A 14425-nucleotide genomic window follows, 5' to 3' on the forward strand; every position below is an offset into this window, starting at 1 on the left:
GGTTCCGAGTACAAATTCTTTGGCCCGCCAGACAGGGCCTACGCCTAAGAGAGACATTACTTTTCTGTTTTATATTCATGAAATAACTGTCATCTTAAATTACACTCAAGTCTGTGAGTCTTCCTGATAGAAATAAACTTACATCCATGTATATATTTTTATAAATACATTCATGTGTATACTTGTTTTAAATGAATAGATTTCTCTAGACTAGTAACCCGTAAGATAAATGACTGTTGCTGATTAATTTAAAAAAATATTTATGTGGTTATTTTAAAATATGTGTCTTCTTATCTGTTATATGACCTATTGTCATGATAATGTATGTAACGGTTACATCACGTGCGCTTTGCATTCGAGCACAACCGCATAGAAAGCACAGGTATGTTAAGCTTAATTTAAAATACAGCATCTCAAACTCATTAATTTATTTGATTTTAGCATTTATTTTAGACAAACTACATCAGTTCTCTGCTGGTTTGCAATGTCTGGTGGGTAAATTTCCCTCTCCACTTCCTGTGAAGAGATGTATCGATGTGCACTTATTCCCTATGCCATTTGAAGTGCCCTTCCAACTGAACATAAATGTTCGCTACGGATTGAAATCTCCCTTAAAGTGGCTGAAAACTGTGTGAAGTCCACTTCGGAGGACCCTAACGGTCGATTGCTACGCACCTTTTGTCTGTCCTGGGCCACCACACTTCAAGTCCTCTACAAACATACACAACCTGCCATATTGCGCTTTTGCACATTGGACCATACTCATAAAACACATTTAGTTAAAAAGTAAAATATACAAAATGGCAGTACATGCTGTGAAGATGTGCATTTTAACCCACTGTCATCAGTGTTGGTAGTATTGGACTTGGTCCAGGAGGAGGACCATTCATAGTCCACACATAATGACTCCCATCTCTACTTTTCCTGATTTAAATCCAAATAGCTTATAAAAGAGCAAGAGAGAGAGAGAGAGAGAGAGAGAGAGAGAGAGAGAGAGAGAGAGTTAACAAACTGAACCACTGATAGTTACATAATAATTTCAATCCTGTGGGCTTTACACACAAAGGGTCTCAATATTTATGGACCATAATGTGTGAACACAGTCTCTGAAATGCAGCAGTTTCTAAATATAGCATCATGGTGGGTTACAATCTTCATATTATGCAATTAGGACTTTATTTACAATGAGATGTCTCCACAAAAAATGCAATTGGTTTATAGATGTATTGCGTGCACCGACTTGCACTTGTTCAATTATGTTCTCATTTGTTGGAGCCAAACAAACAAATGAGACACCAGGAATGAGCCAAAATGTTACTCAACAAACAGTCAATTAAGCCGTAGAGGGTATCGGTCATTTACACAACTAATGGTCAATAAAGCCTGACTGAAGTACAGTCCTTTATCCAACTGTTTCGGGCATTGTTTTGTAAGAAAATATGGATACGGAAAGTGAAATGAATGGGAAAGTGAAAGTCAATTCCACACCAGAATGTTCAAGTGAAAGTGTAGATTTACAGTAAAAAAGGACTTAAATATTGATCTGTTTCTCACACACACCTATAATATCATTTCAGAAGATATGGATTTAACAACTGAAGTCTAATGCATTACTTTTATGCTACCTTTGTGTGATTTTTAGACCTTCTGAGCAGTGTTCAAATTGAGTCAGAGCTCTTGGGGGTCCCCTTAAACCCTTGAATTCTCTGTTGTCACTGTCGTTCATTAGCATGGCTTGCACATATTGAGGAAGATCCGGTCGTCACTAGCACAACATAATAAATAGATTATGAAAAGATAGTAACATATATTTCTCAAAATCGCATCCATGTAATAACTTCATATCTGTTTGATTGTGAGCTAGCATGTAGTGCTAGATAAAACTGTTACTGGCTAAACTATGTGCATATTAACTGCGTTCATATAATTAATCTAGCGATGGTTTAGTTGTTCTAAGATAAAATATGATTTAATGTTAGAAATTTAGAAGTGCTAACAATTATATATCAAAGAAGAATTATATCTTACCATTATTGAGAGGTCAAAATGAGGATTCAATCTGCCAGTGTCACTCAGTTACAGTCTGTAAATTCATATTTAGCATTTTCCAAAGTAAAATATATGGTTTGGACTATTTTGGAAACTGGGACAGATAATGGACAATATCATGTTGTGTCGCTGCAAAAATAAAAACATCTAGGGTAATAGATTTATGTTTCTACAGTAGTATTGATGAAATACCAGGGGATACCAGTTTAAAATTTTTGGCCTATTGGGGGGGTCCCTTAACCCCTTTGGTCACCACTGAGTTCTGGTCACCATTCAATTGCATTGTATGGAGTAAATGATGAGATTATTTACATTTTTAGGTGAACTATCCCTTTAAAAAATTAAAGACAACGTTGTCTAACTTGTATCCTTTTTACCACTTAAAATGATGATATGTTTGTTTAATATTGCTAGACGTACTAGGAGACAATACACATTTATATAGGCTAAATCAACGCGTAGACTCTAAGCTGGGTGGGCGCATTTCGAGGGTAGTGGAACTCAAGCGCGAGCCGAAGAGAGCGCAGCGCTGATTGGATAGCGGAGCTGTATAAATTGCCGCAGTGCTGTATTTCTCTCTTTAGTGGTGATTTTAGTCCATACCTCAATGCAGTCACAACAAGCTGACCTGGGTCATACTAGAGTGCCATCACCTTGTACAGGACTAGTCTAGTGCCACCGTTTACGTGATCGTCTTATGTAAAATGAAGGAGCGAAGAGTCAATCAGCCTTTGGTAATACGTTGTAAATTGGTTTTAGTAGGAGATGTGCAGTGCGGGAAAACAGCAATGTTGCAAGTCTTGGCCAAAGACTGCTATCCTGAGGTATGTCCTCCTCTCTCTAACATATTAATTGAGCGGCTGTTGATATGTATAGGCCAACCTGGGTAAAAATGTGATATGTTTCCTGCTTCTGGCATCGTGTATGGACAAGAATTACGCACTATGTTTGATAATCCAGTGCATGCATAAAAGACATGTTCTCTATGTATTAAACTCATGTGAGTTGTTGTGCACGTGTTGATTCTTGCGAAATCAGGACCTCTGCGGAAAAGTCATAACCAAATATGTTCTTGTTTTCCAAAGAAGGTATGTATTTATCGAAGTGTTATTAACCCAATGTACACGTCTTGTGCAGTTATTGTAAACGAATTATAACGGATTATTTTGCGTCTTCTTTCAATATGTGTATTTGAGTTTATTTCGTTTCCCTTTACATAGACGTACGTCCCAACAGTATTTGAGAACTACACCGCTGGACTGGAACTAGACGAGCAGCGCGTGGAGCTCAGTTTATGGGACACGTCAGGTAAGAAATAGTGATTTTTCTTTACTGTGGAATGTCGTAGTTTTAAACAAATTAACAAAGGTGTGAGAGATGTCCTCGAGGACAGTTATCGTGCTGATTTCGTCGTACACCGCAGCGTCGCTGTTTTAAACAATGACGTCATAAGTCATCTCAAATATACATGCTCGTCATAATAACCCGTTTCCAAGATTGATGAGCCCTGTTATTTCTCCCCCTTTTTAGTTCTTTAACATCTTGGATTTTTAATATAAGAGTTGGCTTAATTTTGTCTTTCATTCAGATAGTCTCTCAGGCGTGAAAATAAAAATACTTGTTTGTAATTTTGTGTTAGTCATGTAGATTTGGGTGTGGGCCTTATTGATATGTAGTTGGATTTACATTTTCTGTAAATCTGCATGTTGGTCATTGACAAATGTGATAAGGTGATGTTGTCAGAGGTGATAAAAATGGAAAATATTCGAAAAATCTAGTTTAAAACGTGTTAAGTTTGTAAAAGTTTATATTTGTGTCTTAATATTTTTTTGAAAAACATTTATTTATTTTCTACAGAGAAATTGATTTAATTACTTTTAAATGTTATGTGGTTTAAAAGGTACACTTTCCTTGTACCTTGAATACACCAGAGTGTACACAACTTAATCATTCTCTCAAAAAAGTTTTTTAACATTTTTCAAATGTATAAATATATTTTTTTACTAATATAATTTATTTGAGTCAAGAATATCAAGATTATTTTACTCCATATGACCTGAACATATTTTGTCTTTTTATTAAATTGTCAAAATATCTGATATTTAAAAAAAAACCTTTACATTTACCATTTATGCATTTGGCAGACGCTTTTATCCAAAGCTACTTACAGTGCACTTATTACAGGGACAATCCCCCCGGAGCACCCTGGAGTTAAGTGCCTTGCTCAAGGACACAATTCTGGTGGCTGTGGGGATCGAACCAGCAACCTTCTGATTACATAGACTATACACAAGACTTGAGGGTCTAAAATGGTTCACTCAGTTTTTTTTTTAATTATTTGTTTGTTTGATTTTTACATCAAAATGACAACATACACATTAATGACACCAAATGACTTTGATTTTATTAATTATATTAAATGAATACTAATAATATTAATAATATTTAAAAACTTTCAGAGCTTATTTTTTAAGGGGAAAAAAAAGTTGTTCTGCATTAATCATGGCAACACTTATTTTTTCAAGAATTTCAGCTTTAATGACTGATTATTTTTTATTTGTCTCCAGACACACACATATTGTTACAAAACATGACATTATATCAAAATTATTTTGAACTCATTGAAAACATGTTAATCATAGAAGAGGTTTATTCAAGTGTTTTTTTTTTTTTTTTTGTGAAAATTGCTTTTATAATGTATTTTAGAATTAAAAAAAAAATAATACAAAAAATGAGCATCATGTTTTTGACCCCTAAGGTGATTTCATAGCTGCAAGTCCACTCTTGCAACCAGTGTTTTTGTACTCTTTAATATATGTTTGTACATTAGTGTGCTTGTGTGCATTTTGACCGTTGTGTTGATAGTTGCTGGGCTAGTAGGTCGGATTGACATTACAAGAAAGACACACTTTCAGCACCTGAGCCCTGTGTCAGGGTGGGGGGAAAAAAACTCCAGGAAATGCAAGCTGACATATGTAAAGCTGCAGTGTCTGGGTTAGAGGGTTTGGCAGCTGCTACACCTGAGACCTACCCTCAAGTGTCAAATGCTGGCAGTGTGCCATCTTCACCTTCTGTCTGACTAAGGGTCAGAGAAGACATCTAAATGTTTATTGAAATAATCCAAGTTAGGACAGAAAGAGCCAAGGTTTGCAGTTTTTGGAATGTCTCATTGTGGAATGTCTCTGAGTGAAGGACGAAGACATGATGACGTTTAAGAGACTGTCTTCTCTGAAGTGGATTGCAAAGGTCAGACCCTGCTCCAATGCCTGTGGCCTTGCAAATTAGATGAAATAATGAATAGAGCCATTTGAGCAGGGAATATTTAGTCTGTGTCTGATTAAAACTATCATTAAGATTAGACTGGTAGTAGACAGATACTTGAAACTCTCACAATCTTATCTATTACAAAGTCATGGAATGTTTGAGTAATAGTATTTTTTCTGTTCTGCTTTAGTTATGGAGTTTTAGGTGAAGACATTTGTTTTTTTAAATAGTTTTTAGATCTCTCTCCTAAAAATGAATATTGTTCTCACATCAGATATGTACCAAACAAACCATTTGGCTCTACACCTCTCTTCATTTTCAAAAGTACACCCCATGCACCAATAAAAAAAAATTATATGTTAAAAATTATATATATATATATATATATATATATATATATATATATATATATATATATATATATATATATAGCAGAGCTGGGATCTTCAGGGTCATGTTGCGTTGTACATTTTGTAATGTATCAGTGATGCCTGATGAATCTGAATTTATGTTAATTGCCATGCCTAGCTGCTTGACTGAGTACCCCCTTGCTAGCATGAGTGGATGAGATATTGCCTCTCTATAATAGGTGCCTGATAAGGGAGAGTATTTAGTTGTCACTAATCCTGTTTTTTGCTCAATAAAGATTATCAAATAATTACATTTGTTCACATATACACGCCATTACTACAGAGCACAACAGTCCATTACAGAAGTTAAAATTTCATACATTTTTCCCATAGGGGAATTGATTTTTAATGATAACTTATAAACCTTTTAATACAGACCTACATGAGCTCTGAGAATTAAATCAAATTTAAATCAATAGTTTTGCATTTTTCCTTTGTTTTTAATTTGATTACGTTATTCGCAAGACTCACAGCAAGGAGGAAATTTAGAGAACATCCTGTCCATTCTTAATTTAGCCTTCAAGGTCTTTCCTGCTCTGCATTAATTCATATTCTCTCTCTATCATGGAATTTTAAAATCACTCAAATGGAATTTCCCTAATAGTCACACTCTAACCCAGCACATAAAGACAATGAAACAAAGTTATACAAACTAACCTTGAACCCTGAATCCAGATCAGAATTAAAAAGGTTAATTGTGGGGGGACTGCGTTTTATCATGCTGACTGAGAGAGCAGACTAGGAATCTTGTATGGAAGATCAGAGCTTGACAAGCCAATCAGTGCTCATCAAACATCTCCCATCTTTTCCCTCATTAAGCCAGTTAGGCTTTTTTAATTGTGCACAGCCTCGTTATGTGGTGATGCTCAGGAAGAACATAGGCAGAGTGCTAGATGCACCAATGCACCCACACACAAAAATGCATCAGCATACGTGAGCAAACACACTCTAATCGCGACTAATTACAGAAGCTTTAATTGAATTTGCTCATCTGGCTCTCGCTGCTTCAGGCATCTCTTCACACACACACCAGATCAAAGAGCAGATGGGCATGAGAGGCTCCAACTGAGCCTTTGAGAGACTCTGGTGTATGCCACTATTATGCTCTTATCATTTGAATTTTTATTTAATAGAAATACACAGTATTTATAATATATTTTTCAAACTATAGCTGAGGTTAGGTGTAAAGGGCAATTGCTTCCCAGTAGAGAGGGAGAAAATAAATACATAAAACCTATGCATGCCAAATGACAATGCAGTAAAATATGCATAATTTATATTTTGAAATGGATAGACCAGATTAATGATTTTGTTTAATCATATGAAATTGATATATGAAATTGATCTTAATCTCTGTTCTCTTTGCTGTAGTGCCTGTAAATATTCTCTGTCGCTAAATCAAGTGAGCTGACTTATTGTCTACATACAGCAGTAGTACGTGTTTCCAGAGAGACTCACACAAATCTACACTCTTAATAAGCACTATATACAGTTGAAGTCAGAAGTTTACATACACTTAGGTTGAAGTCATTAAATCTCATTTTTTAACCACTCCACAGATTTCATATTAGCAAACTATAGTTTTAGCAAGTTGTTTAGGACATCTACTTTGTGCATGACACAAGTAATCCTTCCAAAAAATTGTTAAGTTTACAGACAGATTGTTTCACTTTTAATTGACTATCACAATTCCAATGGGTCAGAAGATTACATACACCAAGTTAACTGTGACTTTAAGTCGCTTGGATAATTCCAGAAAATTATGTCAAGCCTTTAGCCAATTAGCTTCTGACAGAAGGTGTAACTGTGGATGTATTTTAAGGCCTACCTTCAAACTCAATGCCTTTTTGCTTGACATTATGGGAAAATATAAAGTAATCAGCCAAGTCTGGTTCATCCTTTAGAGCAATTTTCAAATGACTGAAGGTACCACGTTCATCTGTACAAAAAATAGTACGCAAATATAAACAGCATGGGACCACGCAACCATCAAACCGCTCAGGAAGGAGACGCATTCTGTCTCCTAGAGATGAACGTAGTTTGGTGCGTAAAGTGCAAATAAATCCCAGAACAACAGCAAAGGACCTTGTGAAGAAGCTGCAGGAAGCAAGTAGACAAGTATCTATATCCACAGTAAAACAAGTCCTATAATGACATAACCTGAAAGGCTGCCAAGCAAGGAAGAAGCCACTGCTCCAAAACTGCCATAAAAAAGCCAGACAACAGTTTGCAAGTTCACATGGGGACAAAGATCTTACTATTTGGAGAAATGCCCTCTGGTCTGATGAAAAACAATTGGCCATAATGACCATCGTTATGTTTGGAGAAAAAAGGGTGAGGCTTGCAAGCCGAATAACACAATCGCAATCGTGAAGCATGGGGGTGGCAGCATCATGTTGTGGGGTGCTTTGCTGCAGGAGGGACTGGTGCACTTCACAAAATAGATGGCATCATGTCTCAGTTACACCAGTTCTGGCTGAAGGAATGGGCTAAAATTCCAGCAGCTTATTGTGAGAAGCTTGTGGAAGGCTACCCAAAAAGTTTGACCCAAGTTAAACAATTTAAAGGCAACGCTACCAAATACTAACAAAGCGTATGTAAACTTCTGACCCACTGGGAATGTGATGAAATAAATAGAAGCTGAAATATCAACATTTCACATTCTTAAAATAAAGTAGTGATCCTAACTGACCTAAGACAGGAAATGTTTTCTATGATTAAATGTCACGAATTGTGAAAAATGGAGTTTAAATGTATTTGGCTAAGGTGTATGTAAACTTCTGACTTCAACTGTATGTAGTATACATTAATTATTGTGAAATGCATCTTCAATGCACTACCATTATTTTCTTTTGAAATACTACAGTCACAGTAGGAGCATGTTTATGAGCACATCTTTCAATGCTGTTGCCACAGCTACGGAGATGAGGTTTAGAGTGTACAGGGGCAAGACCTCCTTGGCAACTCATTTTGGCAATAAAGGAATCTCAGAGAGATTCACCCACACAAGCACACACCTATCATAACCAGTGCCAACCAGTTTGCTATTTACATTATGGGGGTGATTTGGATTTTAATCAGAAAATGATCCACAATATGACTTCAAATAAGGTGAAATTTCTCATGACACAAATCCAAATCTCCCCCATAATATTACAACCCAAATTATGAAACGTATAGAAAATGCTAATAACAACAAAAGGAGTGATTTGCAAATTCTATTCACCTTGTGCTATATTTAAAACACTACAGCAACACATTAAGCTTTACCTTATGAATTAAATATTTTATCTTTTAAATATACATGCATTTCAAATCACATTACACACTCCAAAAAAAGTCAGTCGAGTGTTCACCACTGTGTAAATTCACCATTTCTTCTAATAACACTTATTAAGTGATTTGGCGTTGTCCTGCTGGAAAACCACTTCTGAATGTGAATCTCTGATCTCTCAGACATCACTGTCTTAAAAACCTTAATTCATCTGTTATGGATGTCATGACATGGGCTTAGAAATACTTTGGTAAACCTTTGACAGTCAACACCATTCACCCTGCACAGATTTTGTAGAAGCCCTACATCAACACTGTCCAGAAGCAGCGCTGGCTTCTCTCGGCTCTATCTCATCTGAGATGGAAAGTAGAACAGAGGAATTGTGTAATGTGGTCCAACGAGTCAAAAGAGGTCAAGGACCTTCCGAGTTGTTATCAGTGTCAGGTCCAAAAGCCAGTGTCTGTCATGGTATGGGGGTGTGTCAGTGCCCATGGCATGGGTAACTTGCACATCTGTGAGGGCACTATTAATGCAGAAAGATTTGTTCAATTGAGAATGTGTAGCACATTATGAAGTGCACATTACAGCAATGAAGGCCCCGTACAATTGTGCTGCTGAAGACCTGATTCATGGATGAACTGGGGGATAGTTCTGCTTGCTAAACTTAACAAACCTGCTTCTTCTGTGCCTAAACACAGAAGAAATGGTGATGTTACACAGTGGTAAACACACGACTGTCCCACCTTCTTTTGAGCGTGTTGCAATCATCTGAAATGAGTGTATATTTTTAAAAAACAGATTTGCAAGGTAAAACATCATATAATGTGTTGCATCATATAATGTGTCGCCACCACCAGTGGATAAAGCACAGGGCTGTTAATCAGAAGGTCACAGGTTCTAACCCCACGGCCACCACCATTGTGTCCTTGAGCAAGGCACTTAACTCCAGGTGGCTCCAGGGGGATTGTCCCTGTAATAAGTGCTCTGTAAGTCGCTTTGGATAAAAGCATCTGCCAAATGCATAAATGTAAATGTAAATGTGTTGCTGTAGCGCTTTCAATATAGGCAAATAGAATTTACAAATCACTCGTTTTTGTCTTAATTAGCATTTTCCATACTGTCCCAACTTTTTTTGGAACTGGATTTGTAGAATATTCCTTTCTCACTCATATACATCTCTTGTTTGATAACAAGTTTCAAGTTATTAATGTTTTTTGTATGGTTGTTCTTGCAGGTTCTCCATATTATGATAATGTCAGGCCTCTGTGCTACAGCGACGCAGATGCTGTTTTGCTCTGTTTTGATATAAGCCAACCTGACACCGTTGAAAGCACCCTCAAAAAGGTAAAGAGACATACATTGGCTGTTTAATGATAAATAAATACTCTTTATTAAAAATTAGTTTTTACAAGTTATAGCAATGTAATAACAGCACTATCTCTGCAGTGGAAGGCAGAAATTGTGGATTTCTGTACCAGTACACGAATATTACTGGTTGGCTGTAAGACTGACCTTCGCACAGATGTTTGCACTTTGATGGAGCTGTCTAATCAGAGACTTACACCCATATCCCATGAGCAGGTCAGTTGATCGCACCCTCCCTTAGAGAATCTGACTACTTTTTTCTTTTTCTGTATCTGATTCTAGACCATCTTGTCTTTCTATTTGTATTTAGGGCACCTTGTTGGCAAAGCAGGTTGGAGCGGAGGTGTACCTGGAATGCTCTGCATTCACATCTGAGAAAAGCATCCACAGCGTGTTTCGATCAGCTGCACTCACATGCATTAACAAACTGCAGGCACCCATAAAGCAAAGCCCTACACGTCGACTCTCCAAACGCCTCCTTCACCTGCCCAGCAAGGCAGAGCTCCTTACCTCCTCCTTCACCAAGGAGAGAACCAAGAGCTGCTCCATCATGTGAGCCCACACCTGCCGCTCTAGCTCCAAAAACACAAGTTTCGCACTTCGAGAGGATTGATCGGGGGGGGTTGAGAGGAGAGGAGGTTTCATGACCCCTCCCTCTCTCTACAATCATGTTCTTATTCTTCCATCCTGACACCCCACCCACAAACACGCTCCTTCCTGTGTCAATGAGCAAAAGCATTTGCTAAATGTTATAAATCCTTATGCTAAAGTATTGATTGATTTCCCTTTACCAGCAAATAGCTTTACATGAACTGCATTTTTGCAGTATTAATGATCAATCAGACAAAGAGGGGTTATTGTAAATGCATTACATACTGGACACTGTAAAAATACATTTGGCTTTTTTTTAATTTGTTAGTGTGTGTACATTTTATGGGAATGGGGTTTGAGCTGTGAACGTAATCAACTATTCAAAGGAAGCTGATGTGCTTCTATTTCACAGTATGCCCTTTAGTGGATGTAGATGTGAGATTAACTGGTTGGGCATGTCAGACAAGGACACTGAAAAATAAAAGGACAATTGAGTACAGGTTGGCGTTAGTCGCTGTTTCTATACCTGATTATGCTTTGGTTGTACATGTGACATTCAAAAGCTCTGTGAATGAATTATCTAGAAGACATGAAAGCACGAGGGAGGAGCTAAAAAACACTTTATTTCCTCCTGAAAAGGAGCACAGTGTTATAAATCTGCAGCTAGATGGAGCATCCAATCACACTTGTCAAATCCAAATATATTGGAGATGCTGACATGCACTCTTTCAATTCTCATGTCTACTCTAGAATTTCATGCATTCAGAGAATGAGTCGTAAATCTCAGCCAATGAGCTAAAGCCCAGCACTGCCCTTTAGAGACAGGATTTCTCCCAGGCAATTTCTCAGTATAGAGCAGAGCTCATGCAGGAGTTATTGCCATATTGACCCCTTCCAGCTGTTGAATTTGTTTTTTTTTGTTTTTTTTTTTTAGAAAATAAGATCTTTCTCTGATTTAATTTTGAAGATGGACTGAGCAGGTCAGAGGCAGGGAGAATGTGGGATTACTAGGGGACAAAAAACATTGCAGACAGTCCACCAAAACAGATCAATGTTACATAAGCGAGAGAACAATTTGAATGTGCCTGTTGATGTTTTTCTCTTTTTTTTTTTAAACTGGAAGTAATCTTGGCATAATTCTCAAAAACAGACATGTAAATTATTCCTGCCTGGTTGTACTATGTTGGTTATTATCTGGGCTGGACATTGAAGTGCAATACATTTTCCCATATTCTGGTGCATTTAGTCTCACAGTCAGAGAGAACTCTCCTTTCATCCTAAACATTATTCTGGTAATCTCTGTTTTAAATCCCACCACCCTGGTTGTACAATGCTTAATCATAAAACAACTAAATCCTCACTTTGGGCTTATAAATGGCCATGTAGAAATGAACTGAGTACTCAGAGAGGCATTACAAGAAATCTTTCAAATAACCACAAATATTCAGGTAAAATCGGACACTTAATGATCATTTCTCAATAGCGTTGTTTTAAAATATGCCAAATGGCTTAGCCCCATCACACAATCCAATTTTAAATAGCTAAAGATTTCCATTATACTATACGGAGGAAAACAAAACAAATATTAAACACTAAAACTTAAGTGTCTCGCTTTACTTGAATTCACCGAATCACATTTCCGATTTTTTTTTTAACTTAATTGAATTCTTTGGGGTTTGTCATTATTGTCATTGAACATTGTCTGAAAGCATCTAAAAGTGCAAGGGAAGGCCAAATAATTTACATAACTGCATCAGTGATTTGAGGGTTTAAATATGTTGGGAGGACATCTAACATGAAATTTGGTCTTAAATTACTTCAAAATTTTAATCTTCTGATAAACATAATTTATTAGTCCAGAAAGTTGGAAGTTATGGAAATTTGTCAATTGTAGCATCTGATATTGTGATAAATGCAGATTCAGTCAGTTAACCTAAATTTGCTAAATTACTATCTTTAGAATAATAGAGACAATACTGTATATATTAACTAGTGTTGGCATAATTGCACCTCCAAACTACAGGCATTTACTCTAAATCATTTAAAAGTTTGTTAATACATAGACCTGCATCATACCATGCTACATGCACTAATCCCTTAATTTGACAATGTTGCCTAGTAACAGACAAGTCAATTAAGGTGGACTGTACATCTGAAAATCACTCAAGAGAAATTGAGAGACAGAAAAAGAGAGAAACTGGGGGTAAAAAAGAGAAAATAAGGACAGGTTCTCTCACTGTAGATTAACATATAGCTTCCCAGATAGGGTCATCATGGCTATAGTTAGTTTATAGTTCAATATATGACTCATACAGGCCATCATCTTGATATGAATTTGTTACTGTTGTCTTGTTTAGTAGAACTCTTTTATGTGGCAGACCTCCACAATCTTCCTTTTGTTAATTAAGTCTGGACGTAAATACTGTATGTTGTGCATAATAATTTGTATACAGCCCTTTAAATGATGTCTGTGAAGCATACAATTTAAAAACAGACATTATGATTGTGTGTGCAATGTAATGTGTAACTTGTTGATGAAAGCTTGTTATTGCTGGTTTTGTTTATGTGGTCTATATTCAAATATTTTAGACAATGTATTTTATATTGAATATTGTTCATTTATTTTTCACTTGTCTTTGATCTCATGTGTTGCTCTTAAATTAATTAAAACCTTAATTTGGTCAGTAAATGTAACTATGTGTTTTCATTGAATATTTCTACTAGAAGCAGAACTACAATCACAATTTATCCACTAGTCAAGTGTTCAAATGGGAATAGGTGGCATAGACTGCACTCTTTGTAGTTTAAGATATAATTCGCCTAAAACTGTTTATGCTTCATGTGTTACATATACATACACACACACACACACATATAGTATATACACTCACCGGCCACTTTATTAGATACACCTGTACATCTACTTATTCATGCGATTATCTAATCAGATATGTGGCAGCAGTGTAAAGTATAAAATCATGCAGATATGGGTCAGGAGCTTCAGTTAATCTTCACATCAACCATCAGAATGGGGAAAACGGGATCTCGGTTATTTAGACCGTGGCATGATTGTTGGTGCCAGACGGGCTGGTTAGAGTATTTCTGAAACAGCTGATCTTCTGAGATTTTCACACACAACACTCTCTAGAGTGTATAGAGAATGGTGCGAGAAACAGAAAAATATTCAGCGAGCGGCAGTTCTGTGGGCGAAAATGGCTTACAGAGTACAGAGGAGAATGGACAGATTGGTCCAAGCTGACAGTAACCCAAATAAACACACATTACAACAGAAAATCATTTCTGAACATACAACACATCGAACATTGAGGCGAATGGGCTACAGCAGCAGAAGACCCCTCCGGGCACCACTACTGTCAGCTTAGAACAGGAAACTGAGGCTGCAGTGGGCAGCCCATCTGCCATCAACAATTATCCATGTGATTATCTAAATCAACCATGTTGCAGCAGTGCA

The 14425-nt window shown here is 36.8% G+C and overlaps 1 protein-coding gene across 1 annotated transcript; it reads left to right on the plus strand.

Annotated features, from left to right (window-relative positions):
- Positions 1 to 2645: 2645 nt before the first annotated feature.
- LOC127628898 (rho-related GTP-binding protein Rho6-like) lies at positions 2646 to 13600 on the plus strand. The gene is made up of 5 exons (XM_052105854.1): positions 2646 to 2873; positions 3270 to 3357; positions 10232 to 10341; positions 10444 to 10578; positions 10673 to 13600. The coding sequence occupies exons 1-5, from the start codon at positions 2754 to 2756 to the stop codon at positions 10916 to 10918; spliced, it is 699 nt and encodes a 232-aa protein (XP_051961814.1). The 5' UTR covers positions 2646 to 2753; the 3' UTR covers positions 10919 to 13600.
- Positions 13601 to 14425: the final 825 nt, after the last annotated feature.

This window comes from Xyrauchen texanus, chromosome 35 (assembly GCF_025860055.1).
Source record: "Xyrauchen texanus isolate HMW12.3.18 chromosome 35, RBS_HiC_50CHRs, whole genome shotgun sequence".
In the NCBI taxonomy this organism is placed as follows: domain Eukaryota; kingdom Metazoa; phylum Chordata; class Actinopteri; order Cypriniformes; family Catostomidae; genus Xyrauchen; species Xyrauchen texanus.

Bases quoted from the DNA above. Each gene is read 5' to 3' on its own strand.
- LOC127628898 (XM_052105854.1), top strand. From the start codon at position 2,754: ATGAAGGAGCGAAGAGTCAATCAGCCTTTGGTAATACGTTGTAAATTG. The intron at 3,358-10,231 runs GTAAGAAATAGT...TTGTTCTTGCAG, and splicing joins CAGTTTATGGGACACGTCAG to GTTCTCCATATTATGATAAT. The intron at 10,579-10,672 runs GTCAGTTGATCG...ATTTGTATTTAG, and splicing joins CACCCATATCCCATGAGCAG to GGCACCTTGTTGGCAAAGCA.